Below are 14,755 nucleotides of genomic sequence, written 5' to 3' on the forward strand. Positions count from 1 at the left end.
TGAAACATAAATGTATATTATTTGTCTTAACATTCCAGTTTAATAAAATGCAATTATAATTTATAAAATACAAGCAATTTATTTTGTAAATACAACAAAATTGTCTCATAATTAGAAACTATGTATTTTATCTTAATTATTAGATATATATTAAGATCTCTTCTGATGTATTGGTAAGATAAATCAGAATTACAGCATTATTAGCATTATTTTGGCCACTTTTTTTCCTGTCTTCTATATTTGTTAAATAGGTAAATAATTTTATTTTTTCATAAAAGAAACAATTCAAAAAAAGTAAGTAAATGAAGATGTTTTAGGTACAAGTATACATTGAGAAAGATATTTGTATTTTGATATATTTAAAAAATGACCCAAGCTACTCCTCTACTATTAATTAAAAGAAAAAGATCTTGAAGTGATAGACAAGGTGATCCCAAAGTTGACATTATGTTCCATCTCACAGTTACTTTTCCTTCAGAGTCCAGTCTTGGAGGTGATCCAGTTGTGATAAGAAGTTTTTCGTGTATAGACACCTGGCTTATTCTTTTTAGCACATCCTTGACCCCAGCTTATGATTCCAACAAGGTGCCAGATATTTCTGGAGTCGGGATAAGCTAGTGGTCCACCAGAATCATTCTAGAAAAAGAAAGGAAGCTTATTTCTTGTCATATTGAAAATTTTCCTTTTATTTCTCCTCTGTAGCTATCAGTAGCCCCTAGGTACTAAAATCACTTCACCCTGTTTGTATCGGAGGCCAATTAATCCTCCGACTTCCTAAGAAAGGGAATGGTAAGGGGGGAAAAAGGACCATAGAAACTTGAATAATTTATAAGTATATTGGGGGCTGGAGAACAGTGTCTCAGAGCGGGCAAAGACAAAGATTCTGAGCTGGCCACTATTTACTGGGTCCACACAATAATTGGAGGGAGCATCAGATGACTTGGAAGCGTGATAATCCTATGTCAGTGCAGATCTCATACTGATGAAGATCTTAGGTCATGAGGTTCTTATGTTGAGGAGGACTGTAACGAAAGCATTCTTATAATAGTAGGTGGGAGGAGTTAAATTGGTAAGGAATTTGTCTCTCTCCAGGTGAAACCTTTCTTATTACTTGGTTCTTGAGGAACCAGGATGTCTTTAGGTGATGTAATCCTACCCTTGAGAATCACAGCATTACAGGACCACTGAGGCCTCAGCTGTGACCAGAGGCAAAAATGGAGCTATGTCTTGATACACCATAGCTGGCCTTGGGCAGGAAAACTAGGCCTAATCATAATTTAATTGTGAAATGATTTCCCCCAAAACTATGTAGGTTGCTCTGGACATGTTTGGGCTTAGAATTCTGGAATTCAGGTTTATGCAAAATTCAGAGAAGCTACACACCATAAAATCTTACCCACAGTTAACAAATGTTGGATTAGGTAGACCAAAACTTGACTTTAGACAGAACCCAGCCTCAAACGAGGAGAAAGTAAGTTGGTTTCTGTGCAGTGTCTATGATGAAGCCCCTAAGGAGACCACACTTCCCTCCCTGAAAATCTCCAGAGAGGGAAGAGTCAATGTTCTAGGTCCACAAGTTGCTCTTTTTTTTTCTGATTTCTGTAGAAAATCAGACCAAATTGATTTTATAATTTGCACTGAAAAGCATGAAGTTAGGAATTGTGTTCACTGCTTTATTCTCTGCATCTAGTCTGGAGTCTGACACACAAATGAAATCAGAAAGAGAATAAATAAAAGCTACTATGGGACAATCAACATATGAAATACTTTGCTGATAAAATCTTACATTTACTTGGCATCTGGGTAGAAAGTGGTTGGGTAATGTAGCTCGATGTACCTGGCAGGAATCAGCTTCTCCTGACATGTATCCAGCACATAGCATTTCATCACTCACCGCGCCAGATAATGCAAGTGGGGCATTGCAAATTTTGTTGTCAATAGTCTTCAAAAAAGCTTCTTGAAGTACAACTGGAAGTGTACCTAAAGATAATAATTGCTATTTATTATAGGGATCTTAGCCTTGTTAGAATAAAGAGCACTTATATAGCACAAAAGCAGATTCCTTTAAGTCACCAAGAACCGTGATAGTCCTAGACTACAGGAGTCTCTTTCAGATTTATAATTGGTTGTTTCACATATAATTTCAATATTGCCAATTTGCATGACCAAAAAGTTTAGTTTTTAGAGGTTGAAGACAATAAGATGCCATGCTTTGTATCTTGCCTTGGTTTTCTGTTCAATATTCTTGCCAGTTAATTAATTGCATAAATGAGTGATTGGTGGGTTGGTTAAATAGTTATTCCCATGAAGCTATCACACTTTGAAAAGGACCTTACCGTTTGTATAAAGTGCTCCCCATCCTGTAACTACAACGCTGTCATTATTTGAAAGCTTCATTTTGGCTTCTGGAAGGCAAATCTTATGAATGTACTTTGTAAAAGAAGCTTCTTTAGACAGTTGCACAAGAGCAATATCATTTTGATAATAACTAGTTATATAATTTTCATGGAGAATAATGTTTTGGACTTTTCATGTCATATATTGTTGATTCACTGTAGTTCCAAAGTTGACAGTCCAGTATTTTGAATTATTTTTCCTAGAGAATAGGAAATTTATTTTAAAGACATTCAGTTCCCAGACAACATTTTAAGTACTTAAATCCTCATTTATAAAAATGTCTCTGAACTTGACAGTTGAAAAAAAAATGTCTCTGACATGGAGAAGTTATAAACTTTGCAGCCCATGAAAACAGTGCTAACCCTGTCAGCATTCTGTACAAGGTCCCAAGGAAGTCTCTAGTATTTTCTGTGATAAATCAGCTCCTTTCGTGTTCTGAGCATTTGACCTAGGAGAGCATTGTACGAGCATCCTCGGTTCCATAAGTGGATGGGGTCCAGTATTAATCTCACTGCTCTACACCCTGAGTTCCGAGAGCCTATGTCAGGCACTGAGCACCTGTGGACATAAAAATACTGTAGCTATTTCTCAACCAATCATTGTTTTACATTTACCCAGCCAGTACCTCTTCTTTTCAAATTTAGATTCCATGACCAGTGCTTCAAGTTCCTCACTGAGACTCAGTTAGGACTTAACAGCCTATTTATAATTATTCTCACTTGTTCCATATATGGTCAGGTGATTTCTTTTTTCTTTTAAGTTTCAAGATCTTCATGTTCTGTCTCCAATTCTCAAAACTGCACATGCTCAAAGCAGTGTTTTTGTAACTTCATCTCCTTAAAATCAACTCAGGATCCACATGCAGAAATTTATATTTTAAAACCCTAGTGAGGTAGTCGTATAACAATCTTTTTTTTTAATTGGTACATTTTAGTTATACAGCACAGTTACATTCATCATTGAAATCTTGCACCTTTACATGACATGTCTTGGTTCTTATTTTTCCCCATTCCCCTGCCCTCCCTTTCCCTGCCTCCCCTGTACACAGACTTTGTTTCTATTTTTTCCTCTTCTCTTATTTTTTCTTTTCTCTCCTTACCTTTCCCCTACCCCTCCCAATTCCCACCTTTAGACTTTTTCTTCCTATTACACAATATCAATGATACAGTTTGATCCTTATTCACACTTTTAGTTTATCACACCAGAGAAACTGTATGGTTTTTACACAAGTGTGTCCTATTAATTTCACTTAAGAGCTTGTCTCCAATGTGCATCCACTTAGCTATAAATGTCTCCAGTTCCTGGTCATTCCAGAGATGCAGATGAAAACAACACTGAGATCTTACCTCACCCCAGAAAGAAGGGCTTTTATTAAGAAAGCAACCAATAACAATTGTTTAACAATCTTGATTTCTAAGGTGGCTGATAAATGATTTTTAAAATCACTCGTGATGACAAATTCTATTAATTTACTTTGTAAAATATACCTCTGTAAGTTTTTTGTAATTTAGAGCTGTTGAAAACTGATATAATTAAATTGTCTAAATATATTGTATAACATTCTCTTTTGCAAAATCTCGTCTACAGCAAGCTGCTCTTCATTGTGTGAGGAATACAACTCATGTTGCTCCATCTCCATCTATTAAAGGAGGCTTTTTCCCAACTATAAATGCATGTTATTCTTTCTCATCTATCCATCTTATCAATCAAACACTATATTTTTAGGATCCAGGTCAAATCCTACATCTTCACATCACAGCATGCCTTCTTTCTTCAAATATCTATGGCATTTACTATCAGTCATATATGTGATATTTACCACACTATACTGCTTTCTACTTTTAACAATATCATTTATATTTTTAGACTACATTACAATCTCTATGTGAGATATAAAAGCACTTCGTAACAAAAATCAAACATACCTGAATTCGCATTTGAGTTCTGTTATTTAAGGGCTATATGACATCAGCCAAGGAAAGAACATCACCTTTTCTGTCATAGTTTCTTCATCTTTGCATTGATTAAATTAGCTTTTGTCTCTTCTGCAATGTGGGCAGGCAGGCCTGCACTGGACCCATGGCAATCCCCTCCAGACTCACAATGCCCTTTTCCTGACACAAGCAAGCAAGATTGATCAAGAGGCTCCCCTGACCCCGGCCACAATGCAAGGGCAACATCATGTGCCAGCTCCTGTATGGCTCTAAATTTGTGCCCCCTTAGCATGGGGCAGCAGAGGTGAGCATTATTCAAACTACATGATCCTGGATGAAGACAATCCCGGGAAGAGAAGGGAACAACAAACCCTGTGACCACTGACGTGAAGTTTAATAGCCACTGAGCCCCTGCCTCAGGGTCCTACATCTGTCAGAGAGCAGAGCACTGATGGCCTCCTCCATGTACCAAGGGGACAAAGGACATGCCTTGGGGGACAGTGGCCACAGTCTAGGAGGACAGAGTAGCCGTGCTGTGGGGACAGTACCTCAAAAACTCACAGGTCCTACAGCAAGTAGAGAAAATTGTGACTGCATTCCAAGACTGAAGATCTTTGAAAGAAACTACTCATTCAAAAACACAGGATTTTTTTACTTTGACTCACTTCTTTTGTGTTTTCTATTTTTTATTATCTTTCTCTTTCCTTCATCAGGTTTTTTTGGGGGATTGAATTTTTTTCCCCCTCCCTTAGTTTATTTTCTGTCTCCCATTTCAATTTTTTCTCCTTTTTATCTTTTTTAAATTTCATGTGTTTTGCTATATTTTTTCTTTTTCTTTATTCATTGCTGTGACTGATTTCTAACACTATTAATTTCCTTTTACTTCTCAATAGGACGCCCATCTCACTTTTCTCTGTTTCTTTATACACCATTGATTAATTTCTCAAATTTTGCTTTATTTAATTGATCAGTTTCCCCCTTCTAGCTTTACTAGTATAACTACAAAGTTTGACTCTCAATATGCCTAGTGAACATTATACTATTAATATTGAATACTGTTCTAATGTTAGCAGAGGTAAAATTATTTTTTTGTTTGTTTCTTTTATTTTTTATTTTTTCTCAGAGTTTATTGTGTTCTAATGTTAGCAGAGGTAAAATTATTTTTTTGTTTGTTTCTTTTATTTTTTATTTTTTCTCATTGAGTTTATTGGTGCATTTTAGGTACACAGTACAGTTACATTCATCATTGGGATCTTGTACCTTTACATGACAGGTCTTGATTCTCATTTTTTCCCTTTATCCCTGCCTTTCTTCACCCCCTCCACCCTTCCCTATTTACAAACACTTTATTTCCATTTTTTCGCTTTCTCATGGTTTTTTTCTTTTCCCTTATTCCCCTTCCCCTACCCTTCCCACTTCCCCTACATCTTTAGCCCTTTTCTTCCTATTTCACATTGTAAAATTATTTTGTTTAATAGATATTTACTTTAGGTCAGTAGCACATTGATATTTGGTTTATTTCAGTATTCATATATACTGTAACATTATAATTATAGATCTTTTTTCTATGGTAAAGTGTGGTCAGTCACACTTGTTAACAGTCAGGTTGTATTTGAAGCTATTATTGATACTGACTTTTTTTACTAGACCCAAGTGACATAACTGTTGTTATTAATTGGTTCTCTTGGAATGCTGATATCTGGATTGCTTTGTGAGTCACTAACATACTATGGTCCATTCCTGGAGAACTGGGTACTGAGTTTAATATACCTCAACTCCCATCCCAAATTAACTGAGGTAGTTGAATTCTAGAACACAGGAAAAGGCCAATAAATAGTTAGCCATGCTCAGAGGACACCACTGGCTAGTACACAGCAATTATAAAGTTCTCCATAATTGAAACAAGCTTTTCACTGCAATCATTTTCCAAGCCTCAGCATAAAAACGAACAAACAAAAAATAGAAACATGAGAAGGCAAGCCCACAAAATGTCTCCAAAAACTCCCAACTCCTTCAAAGGTGAACAAAGGCATATGAAAGGAGAGGGAATCACCCAGATTATTGGACATGACATCAGGGAAGATAACAACAGATTAACAAGGCATTTGACAGCTCACAGATGATATAAGTGATAAAATATTGAACCAAGTAAACAAAAACATCCAATCAAAATTGGGCAAGTGAAATAAATAGACACTTTCACAGAAGAAGCACAAATAGCCAATAAATTTGTGGAGAAATTCTTAACATTTCTGATCATTAGAGAATTGCCAATTAAAGTAACACTTTGATTCCATCTTACCCCAAAAAGAATGACCACCATGAAGAAATAAAATAACAAATTCTGGTGGGGCTACAGGGAAAAATAAACTTTTCTATGTTGCTGTTAAGAATGCAAACTCTTACTGTCACTATAGACATCAGTACAGAGATTTCCAAAAAAACTAAAATTAAAACTTCCATTTGACCCCATTATTCCCCTTCTAAGTATTTTCCTGAAAGAGTTAAAACGCCATTGTCTTATATTGATACTTGCATCCATATTTATAGCAATTCTTGGTAACTGAATCTTGGAAGCAGCTTCTATCTGTACTAATAGATGAATGGAAAAAGAAAACGTGGTATTTACACACAGTGGTGTACTGCACTTGCCATAACAAAAGATGTATTTCAGTCATTCGAATGAAAATGGACATACCTTGAAGCTATATTATTAAATGAAGTAAATGAGATACACAATTATATATATATGAACCCAAATTACAAGTACAAAGCAAAATGAAAGCTAGGCAATAGGAAATAGAAAAACAGATCATTCTCAAATGGGAAGGGGATCAAGAGATGGATGGAGTGGGTAGGAAGAGTGGGGAAAGAGAATTAAAACTATAATTTAGATGTGTTATGTCCACGTACCATCCCACACAGGAAATGTAAGCATTGTGTATTGCAGATATGCACTAGTAACAAATGAATAAACTCATTAAATTATGCCATTATTGTCACGAGTAGACGCAGTGATATGAGCAAACCCCGAAGGCCAGGCCCAAGTAGCTATATGATCAATGTTAATTACTTCTGTTCAATTTCCCATCCTTTCAAAAATTTAAATTCTTTCCTTGTCCTTCAATTATGCCAGTAAAAATAAGTTTTGTATATGTTCGCAGATTTCATACAATTTTAGTGATCTTTCACACATTTAGGCTAATCCTATGGGCTACCCAAAATAGGTCTGAACCCAGCATCCTACACTTAGTCAAAACTTTTGAACTTACCGAACAAAACAGTGAGCTGCAGATAAGAGCCACCTGCTGCTGATCAGGGCTGCCCACAGCTGTGCTGACCACCCCCCTGGAGGCTGGCCTGCCATGGCCATGCCCCTGCCAGAGCACTTTCCCCATGAACAATCAGGTTGCCAGCTGTGACACTGTTGACCAGTTGTCTCCCACAGCCTAGGGAAAAGGGTTTACAAGAGCAGGTATCTTTGATGATGCTTTACAAGAAACATCACCTTAACCATTGCTTGAAACACTTCAGTGGTAATTCAGCTTATTTTTCTTTTGCCTTCCTGCGAAATACTGTTTTCACAGGACCCGTTCTCATTTTTCTTGGTTGGGAGACTGATTTATTTTCTTTTCCAGTCTGAAGAATCTTTTAACTGCTGCCTTTCCTTGTACTTATTTATTAAATTTTAAAGTAGTCCTCTCTCCCAGGAATTTTACAAATTCTTGAAAGTGCAGACAGCTTCAGGAAAGGCTACGTGTCGCATAGTGTATGCAATGCTGTTTGCAGACGCCATGTGGACATTCGATACTCGGTACGTATCTAATTCAGATTTAATGACTATCTTGTGGGCAGCATGATACTTTAAAAATAAATAATTTTTAAAATATAGAACTTTTTTATCTGTAATAAATGTTTAGCTTGTGTTTTCTTTTTGTCCTGGGAGGATATATTGTCTTTTTATTGTAACTTATTTACATACTATGGTCTTTACCTAGTATTCCCTTCTTTACAATCAGTTCTCATTTTACCCTTTTGTACAAATCCTTATGAACATTAAAATTCATAGTCCAATATTTTGCAAAAAAAATTGTATTTTTGTCTGATATGTCCAACTCTTATGAAAGAGTACTATAAATTTCTATATGAGGTTCTTTAGGGCCTTTTTAGAAAAAATATGGAAATAGTTGTAAATGTATAGAATGCACAATAAAGCTTTCAACTTACAATTGTTGATGAGCACTTCAAAGTTAGTCTTGCTGATTTCTGAAAGTATAAAAGACCATAAATGAATATGATGTTATCAAGGTGCTAATTCTAATCTTAGGACATGAATGCCAATATTTCTAACCCAGTTATGTCCAATATTAACCATGCAGACTGGTTCGTGTGTTGATTCACCTCTTACTCATTATCTTTTTACCTTACTCTACATCTCTACCAAGTGGTGTAAAGAGGAGAGGTAATGGAGACACAAAGCTCTCAAATTTATAACAGTTGCATTAAAATATTCAGTGAGGTAAAAAGCTGAGACTCTTGCAAATCTTTGGAAATTAGGGTTAAATACAGTTATAAAGGTGATGTTCTAATCTCATAGGACCAGCATTAAAATAATAAAAAAGGATAGGAAAAATAACACGCATTTAAAAATATAAGAAAGTGATTAGTTATCATGCAATAAATTACTACAAGGGGGAAAAAATAAGAGAGGAGGAGGCAGCAGGCCTTTCTTTATGATGTTGAAATAATATACTAAACAAATGAGAAAACTTCCCAAAGAATTTTTAAATTTATGTTTATCAGTTTTTAAAAATGAAGCCATATAAGTAGCATGCGTTCACAATGAAAAGTCAATACTAACCAACTACCAAAAAATGAACAAGAAGACCAATAGTCACTCCTAAAATTGCCATTACACCAAGAGAAACAACGATTATCAAACATAGAGGCCCAGATGGTCTCCAGGAAGCCACAATGGACCTATGAAAGAAAAAAAATGACTCAAATCAGACGACAGACACTCCAAATCTACCTAGTTCTCCTTCATATGACAGTATTTATAACATGCATTAGCCTTTCTTACGTTACTTCCAGACATGGAATGCCTCACAAACATAGAACCGAATTTTTGTTCACATAATGAATCTTAGTTGAATGCAAATATTATTTGAGTGGTAGTTGCTGGGAATTCATCAATGAACAAAATAGACATGGCTTCTGTCCTCATATTGCTGAAGAGAAATTGATTAGCTTTTCTTATTTTAATCTAAGATCATAAAATACCAGATGTGGTGTTATATTTTTGTGAACTATAGCCATGATATGTACATGGATGTAAAAAGATTTTTATGCATAATTAAATACATACTGTAACATTCATAGGTTTAATAAATGTGACAGGAACCACCATATGTCACTTTCAATAGTCTCCTATTATGAAATTAGAAACACTTTTTCTTTACTTTTTCCTATGCTATGTTTTGTAATTTTTCTACAACAAATGTAGATTACTTCTGTAACACAAATGGGTAGGTTGATTAGTTGTTTTGTCACCAAAATCAAACAATTCGATGAAAAAGAATCAGAAAACTTTGGCTTCAAATAGAACAAAATATATTAGATTATGGTTAAATTTTTTGGTCAGACTTAAACCTAACATATAGGCTTTGGACAGTGGTAGATTTGTGTCTGGTGTCATGAGATGGTGTCATGTAATTGTTCATTTGGTGGGAGAACTATAATACAAAACATCTTATCCCAAATTTCAAAACAGCCTTCAGCTGTTTCCTCTGTGTTCTACATCACTCTAAATAAACCTTGCAGAACAGAAGAGTTTGTAATTAGGGTGTGAACTTGTAAGATTAGATATTCCTATCAATATTTGAAAGTTTTCATTCTCATCTTTCTAGTGCCAATTGTCTTTTAATTGGCTAAGATTTTTCTAAGATTTCACCTTGGTTTTATTTCCTCTTGGTTTGTGCAATTTCACCTTGGTTTTATTTCCTCTTTGTATGTTCTCTCTTGTTAATCTCACCTCTTCCTTATACCTGTCTCTTTTGATGACTTACTAATTGGTGTTTCCTGGAAACAAAATCATTTGTCAAAGTTCTTCCAAGAAACTCCCTATTTCCAGTGCATTACATGTATGCTTTCATGTTGCAATTCTGTTGCCCAATCTCATCCTTTCAACAAAAGTCATAAAGTTTTTTACACAGGAGCTATCACCCTACTAATAAGGGAAATCATTTCTCCTAATAATGACTGCTAAAAGAGCCTTGTGAAATAAGTTCTCAAATTTGTTTTGGATTAGTCAGTTATTCTGCTGGCTTAGTCAGTGATGTGAATATTAGTCTGAGAAACTCAAATACCCATACTCTAAATAGTGATTCTAAATGATAAGATAATTTCTATACAAATAATCACTACTTTACAGCTTATATGAGGTTTTTTGCTTAAAGCTACTTTTGAATGCTCTGGAAAGTTCTCAAGAATATATATCTTTGGTTATATCTCTGCTACAGCATTTTCCCATCTTCTTGTCAAAAACAACTAAGGAAATTCTTTAATATCTAAGATATCACATTCATTTGTAACTAACTTTTCTTTTGGTAAGTGGGATACATAAATTCTAGAAATTATTTTTAATAATAGCTGAATTTACTCTTTTAAGTATCAAAGATTCATTTATGAAACAAATTAACTTCCCACTTATTTACTATGTGGTCACAGATTTTAGGAGGAAGAAATTTATATTCTAGGACAAATAATTTTTTAAGCATAGAGAATTATTAAAATTTAATCACCAATAAACTAAAAGAAGCCCATAAAGTTATATAAACTGTAAGTACTTCACTTTTGGATTGAATTTACTTCACGTAAGAGTTCATTGCTACTCTAGCATAACTAGCAATTGGCCTTACGGAATTCACAATAATGATACTTATATAAAATTATAGTTATTATTGCATGTTCACAATATTGAAACATCAGTCTCTATATAATTCTATTCTCAGAGTCTATGCCAGGTATCGCTCTCTAGGTTAGACTTCCTTATAACCACATTCTGGTATTGCTTTACTGTTAAGCTTCAAAGCATATGAAAATGTAGTTTTCGTTTATTAAAGTTTAATTTATAAACTATTTGAATTAGACACATCTAAATTCTATCATATAATGAGTATTTTCTGGTTCAAAATTTTCTGAATTTTATAAAAATAACACTTTTTCTCCTAAATATGGTGTTCAGTCATTAGAACGAGAGCTGTAAATAAAAAGCAGAGAAACATAATAATTGAATGAATTGAATGGTTTCCATTTTCACTTTTTCATAGGACTCTAGGAAAGAACCTATAAAAATAAGCTCTTAATGGTATAATTGACAATGCATAATAGGAAGAAAAGGGCTAAAGGTGTATGGGAAGTGGGAAGAGTAGGGGAAAGGAAATAATGGAAAAGAAAAAATATGAGAAAATGAAAAAATGGATATAAAGTTTTAGTAAATAGGGAAAGGAGCAGGGGGTATGGGGAAGAAGACAGAGATATGGGGAAGAAATGAGAACCAAGACCTGTCATGTTAAGGTACAAGATCCCAATAATGAATGTAACTGTACTGTATGTCTAAAATGGACCAATAAACTCAATGAGAAAAAAGAAATGAGTCCATTTGTGAATCTAAGAAATTTGAAATACACCTGCAGTTCATCAGCTGCTAATTCAGGATCTATATTGTGAAAAACATTTTTCTTAAAAAAATCTGAAGTGGCTTTCAGATATTTTTATTTCTAAGAAAACATTTTGATATTAGAAAATTTGATTTTAATTACATTAGAGAACAAAAATGGTAGCATTCTTATTAGTGAATTATTTTTAAAAGTCTTGTTTGCTTAATGTTTCAACTCAATTATACATTTCTATTCTTTCCCAATAGTTACAGTTTCATTAAATTCCAATTCTTTACTAATTTTTAATTTTCTTTTTTTACTTTTAAAACTTTCTCCAGGACTTAATAACCACATTCCCCTGCTAAATATCTTCCCAAAAGAATTAAAAGCATCATACCACAGTGATATATGTGCACCCATATTTATAGTGGTATGGTATATACTAGATAAATCTTACAAACAACCCAATGCCCATCAACTGGTTACTGGATAAAGAAGATTTTTAAATATAAAAGGGAGTACTACTCAGCCATAAAGAATAAGCTAGATACATTTATAGCTAAATGGATCCATGGTGATTTCATACTTGTAAGGGAAATAAATGCAACACACATGTGTGAATACCAAATTGCTTCTCTGGTATGAGAAACTGAAAGTGTAAATGCAGACCAAAATGTATAATAGACATTGTGAAATAGGAAGAAACTATTCAAAGGGGAAGGGAAAGCATTGGGAAAAAGGAAAGAAGGGAACAAAAAAAATTTTAAAAATCAGAAAGAAAATTTATGTAAATAGGAAGAGGATGGGGTTGAAGGAAAGGAAGGGGAATGGCAAAAAATAAGAACCAAGACATGTCCTGTACAGGTACAAATTCCAATAATGAATGTGATCATTATGTGTACCTAACATGTACCAATAAAGTTAATTTTAAAAAGATATAGAATATTTATTTAACATAGAAAACTTGCTCTCAAATAATCAGGGAGATAAATTCCACACCCAGTTTGTGGCTCTCCCCTGCCATAAGCTGCACATTCCATACAGGGTCTTCTCCTTGCTTTAAACACAAAAGTAAACCATTTTACTATTGGAACTGTCATTAGGATCTGAAAATATAATATTTAATTTTTGCAATTTTATGAATACCAAAATCTTGTCTTTTAAATTTTTTAATTTCAGAATTAAAAAAGTAGAACCGAGCACACATAATTATAGTATATGAAATGCTAACACATAAAATACATCATTATTCACATAACTGTGATCATGATCAATTTTTATTTCTATTTGTCTCCAAAAAGGTACTAAATATAAAACTTTTATTTTTGAATGAAAAACTCTTGTTCCACTTTTCCAAAGCTCAAATAAAATTAATCTTGGTAATTCTCTAATTTTCTGCATATTCTGCGATCTTAACCCTGTAAAATAGAATACATTTTGGGAAAGAAGCTCTCTATTGTTTTTCTGCCTTGCCTTTTTTAAATAGAAAAATTTAAAAGTTTACATACATTTCTCTTTTACCTACTTTCATATTTTTAATTTTATTATTTTACATAAAAATTAACATGTAAACTAATTTTTTAAGGAATGTCTTGATCTTTCTGTATTACTTTACATGACTACCTCTAGGAATAAAAAGCATACTCCCTTTTCATAATCTACTTAAAAGTGAACAGTACAGCATTTTGTATTATGGCCCTCATTTTTCAGCCATGCTGTAACTCCAGACTTGATCCTCTGACTCCTAATAGGACTGTAGTTTTTTGTTTGACTTCTCCTTGCCAAAGCCTCTTGTGCTGATCATTATCTTCTGGGAACGGGGAAAAAATGAGAACCGAGATCTGTCATGTAAAGGTGCAAGATCCCAGTGATGAATGTTACTGTACTGTATACCTAAAATGTACCAGTAAACTTTAAAAGAAAGTCATAGTACATAATTTCACTCAATGTCTTTCGAGGTATTGACTTTCCTCCTGTTTCTACTTGTTTTTGTTCACTCTCCATGGCCTTCATATAGTTGGTTTTTATATTTTTTCAAATTTTAAAATTCTTAACTCTAATAGGGTTTGATACAAAATACTTTACTATTACTGGAAATAGAACAGTATTTAAATTTTTAATTTAAAAGTTATCAAGCTTTGTTTTTAAAGTTGGTGTTTTATGTGTACTTACGTGAGGTCTAAGAACCCCTTACTTTTCAAGTGGATATTCTCCCACATTTTCTTCTACAAACTTCAATGTACAGCATTTGTACTTAGATCAACAATTCACATAAAACTGATTTTGTCTATATTGCGAAGCAGAAGTAAAGATGCATTTTTTTCAGGTGGCTCTTTCTCATTGACCTATATATTCCTAAAAAATAGCTACACAATTCTTTATCCACTTTATTGCAATGCAATTTTCATTATAAACAAAATACAAATCAAATGCAGGTTTGTTTCTGAACTTCTTGATGTTTCTTTGATATACTTTGCTTCTTTTTTTTTTCAGCTTTAATTGAGTTTATTGGTACATTTTAGGGATACAGTACAGTTACATTCATTGTTGGGATCTTGTACCTCTACATGACAAGTCTTGATTCTCATTTTTTCCCCTTACCCCTGCCCTCCCTTCACCCCTTCCTCCCCTCCCCATCTACAAACACTTTATTTTCATCTTTTCATTATCTTACATGTTTTTCTTTTCCCTTATTACCCTTCCCCTACACATCCTACCTTCCCTACACCTTTAGCTCCTTTCTTCCCATTTCTAAATGTCAGT

General features: G+C 33.9%; 1 protein-coding gene across 1 annotated transcript; it reads right to left on the reverse strand.

Moving 5' to 3' along the window:
* Positions 1-474: 474 nt before the first annotated feature.
* LOC104853286 (transmembrane protease serine 11B-like) lies at positions 475-13,996 on the reverse strand. Its single transcript, XM_010611193.1, is given in 7 exon segments — positions 475-636; positions 1,838-1,980; positions 2,337-2,596; positions 7,604-7,655; positions 7,658-7,780; positions 8,559-8,597; positions 13,897-13,996. Coding segments are annotated over 7 exon segments (879 nt in total).
* Between the last annotated feature and the right edge of the window lie 759 nt (positions 13,997-14,755).

The sequence above is a fragment of the Fukomys damarensis genome, unplaced genomic scaffold (genome assembly GCF_012274545.1).
Source record: "Fukomys damarensis isolate Sample0158 unplaced genomic scaffold, DMR_v1.0_HiC HiC_scaffold_35, whole genome shotgun sequence".
Classification (NCBI taxonomy): domain Eukaryota; kingdom Metazoa; phylum Chordata; class Mammalia; order Rodentia; family Bathyergidae; genus Fukomys; species Fukomys damarensis.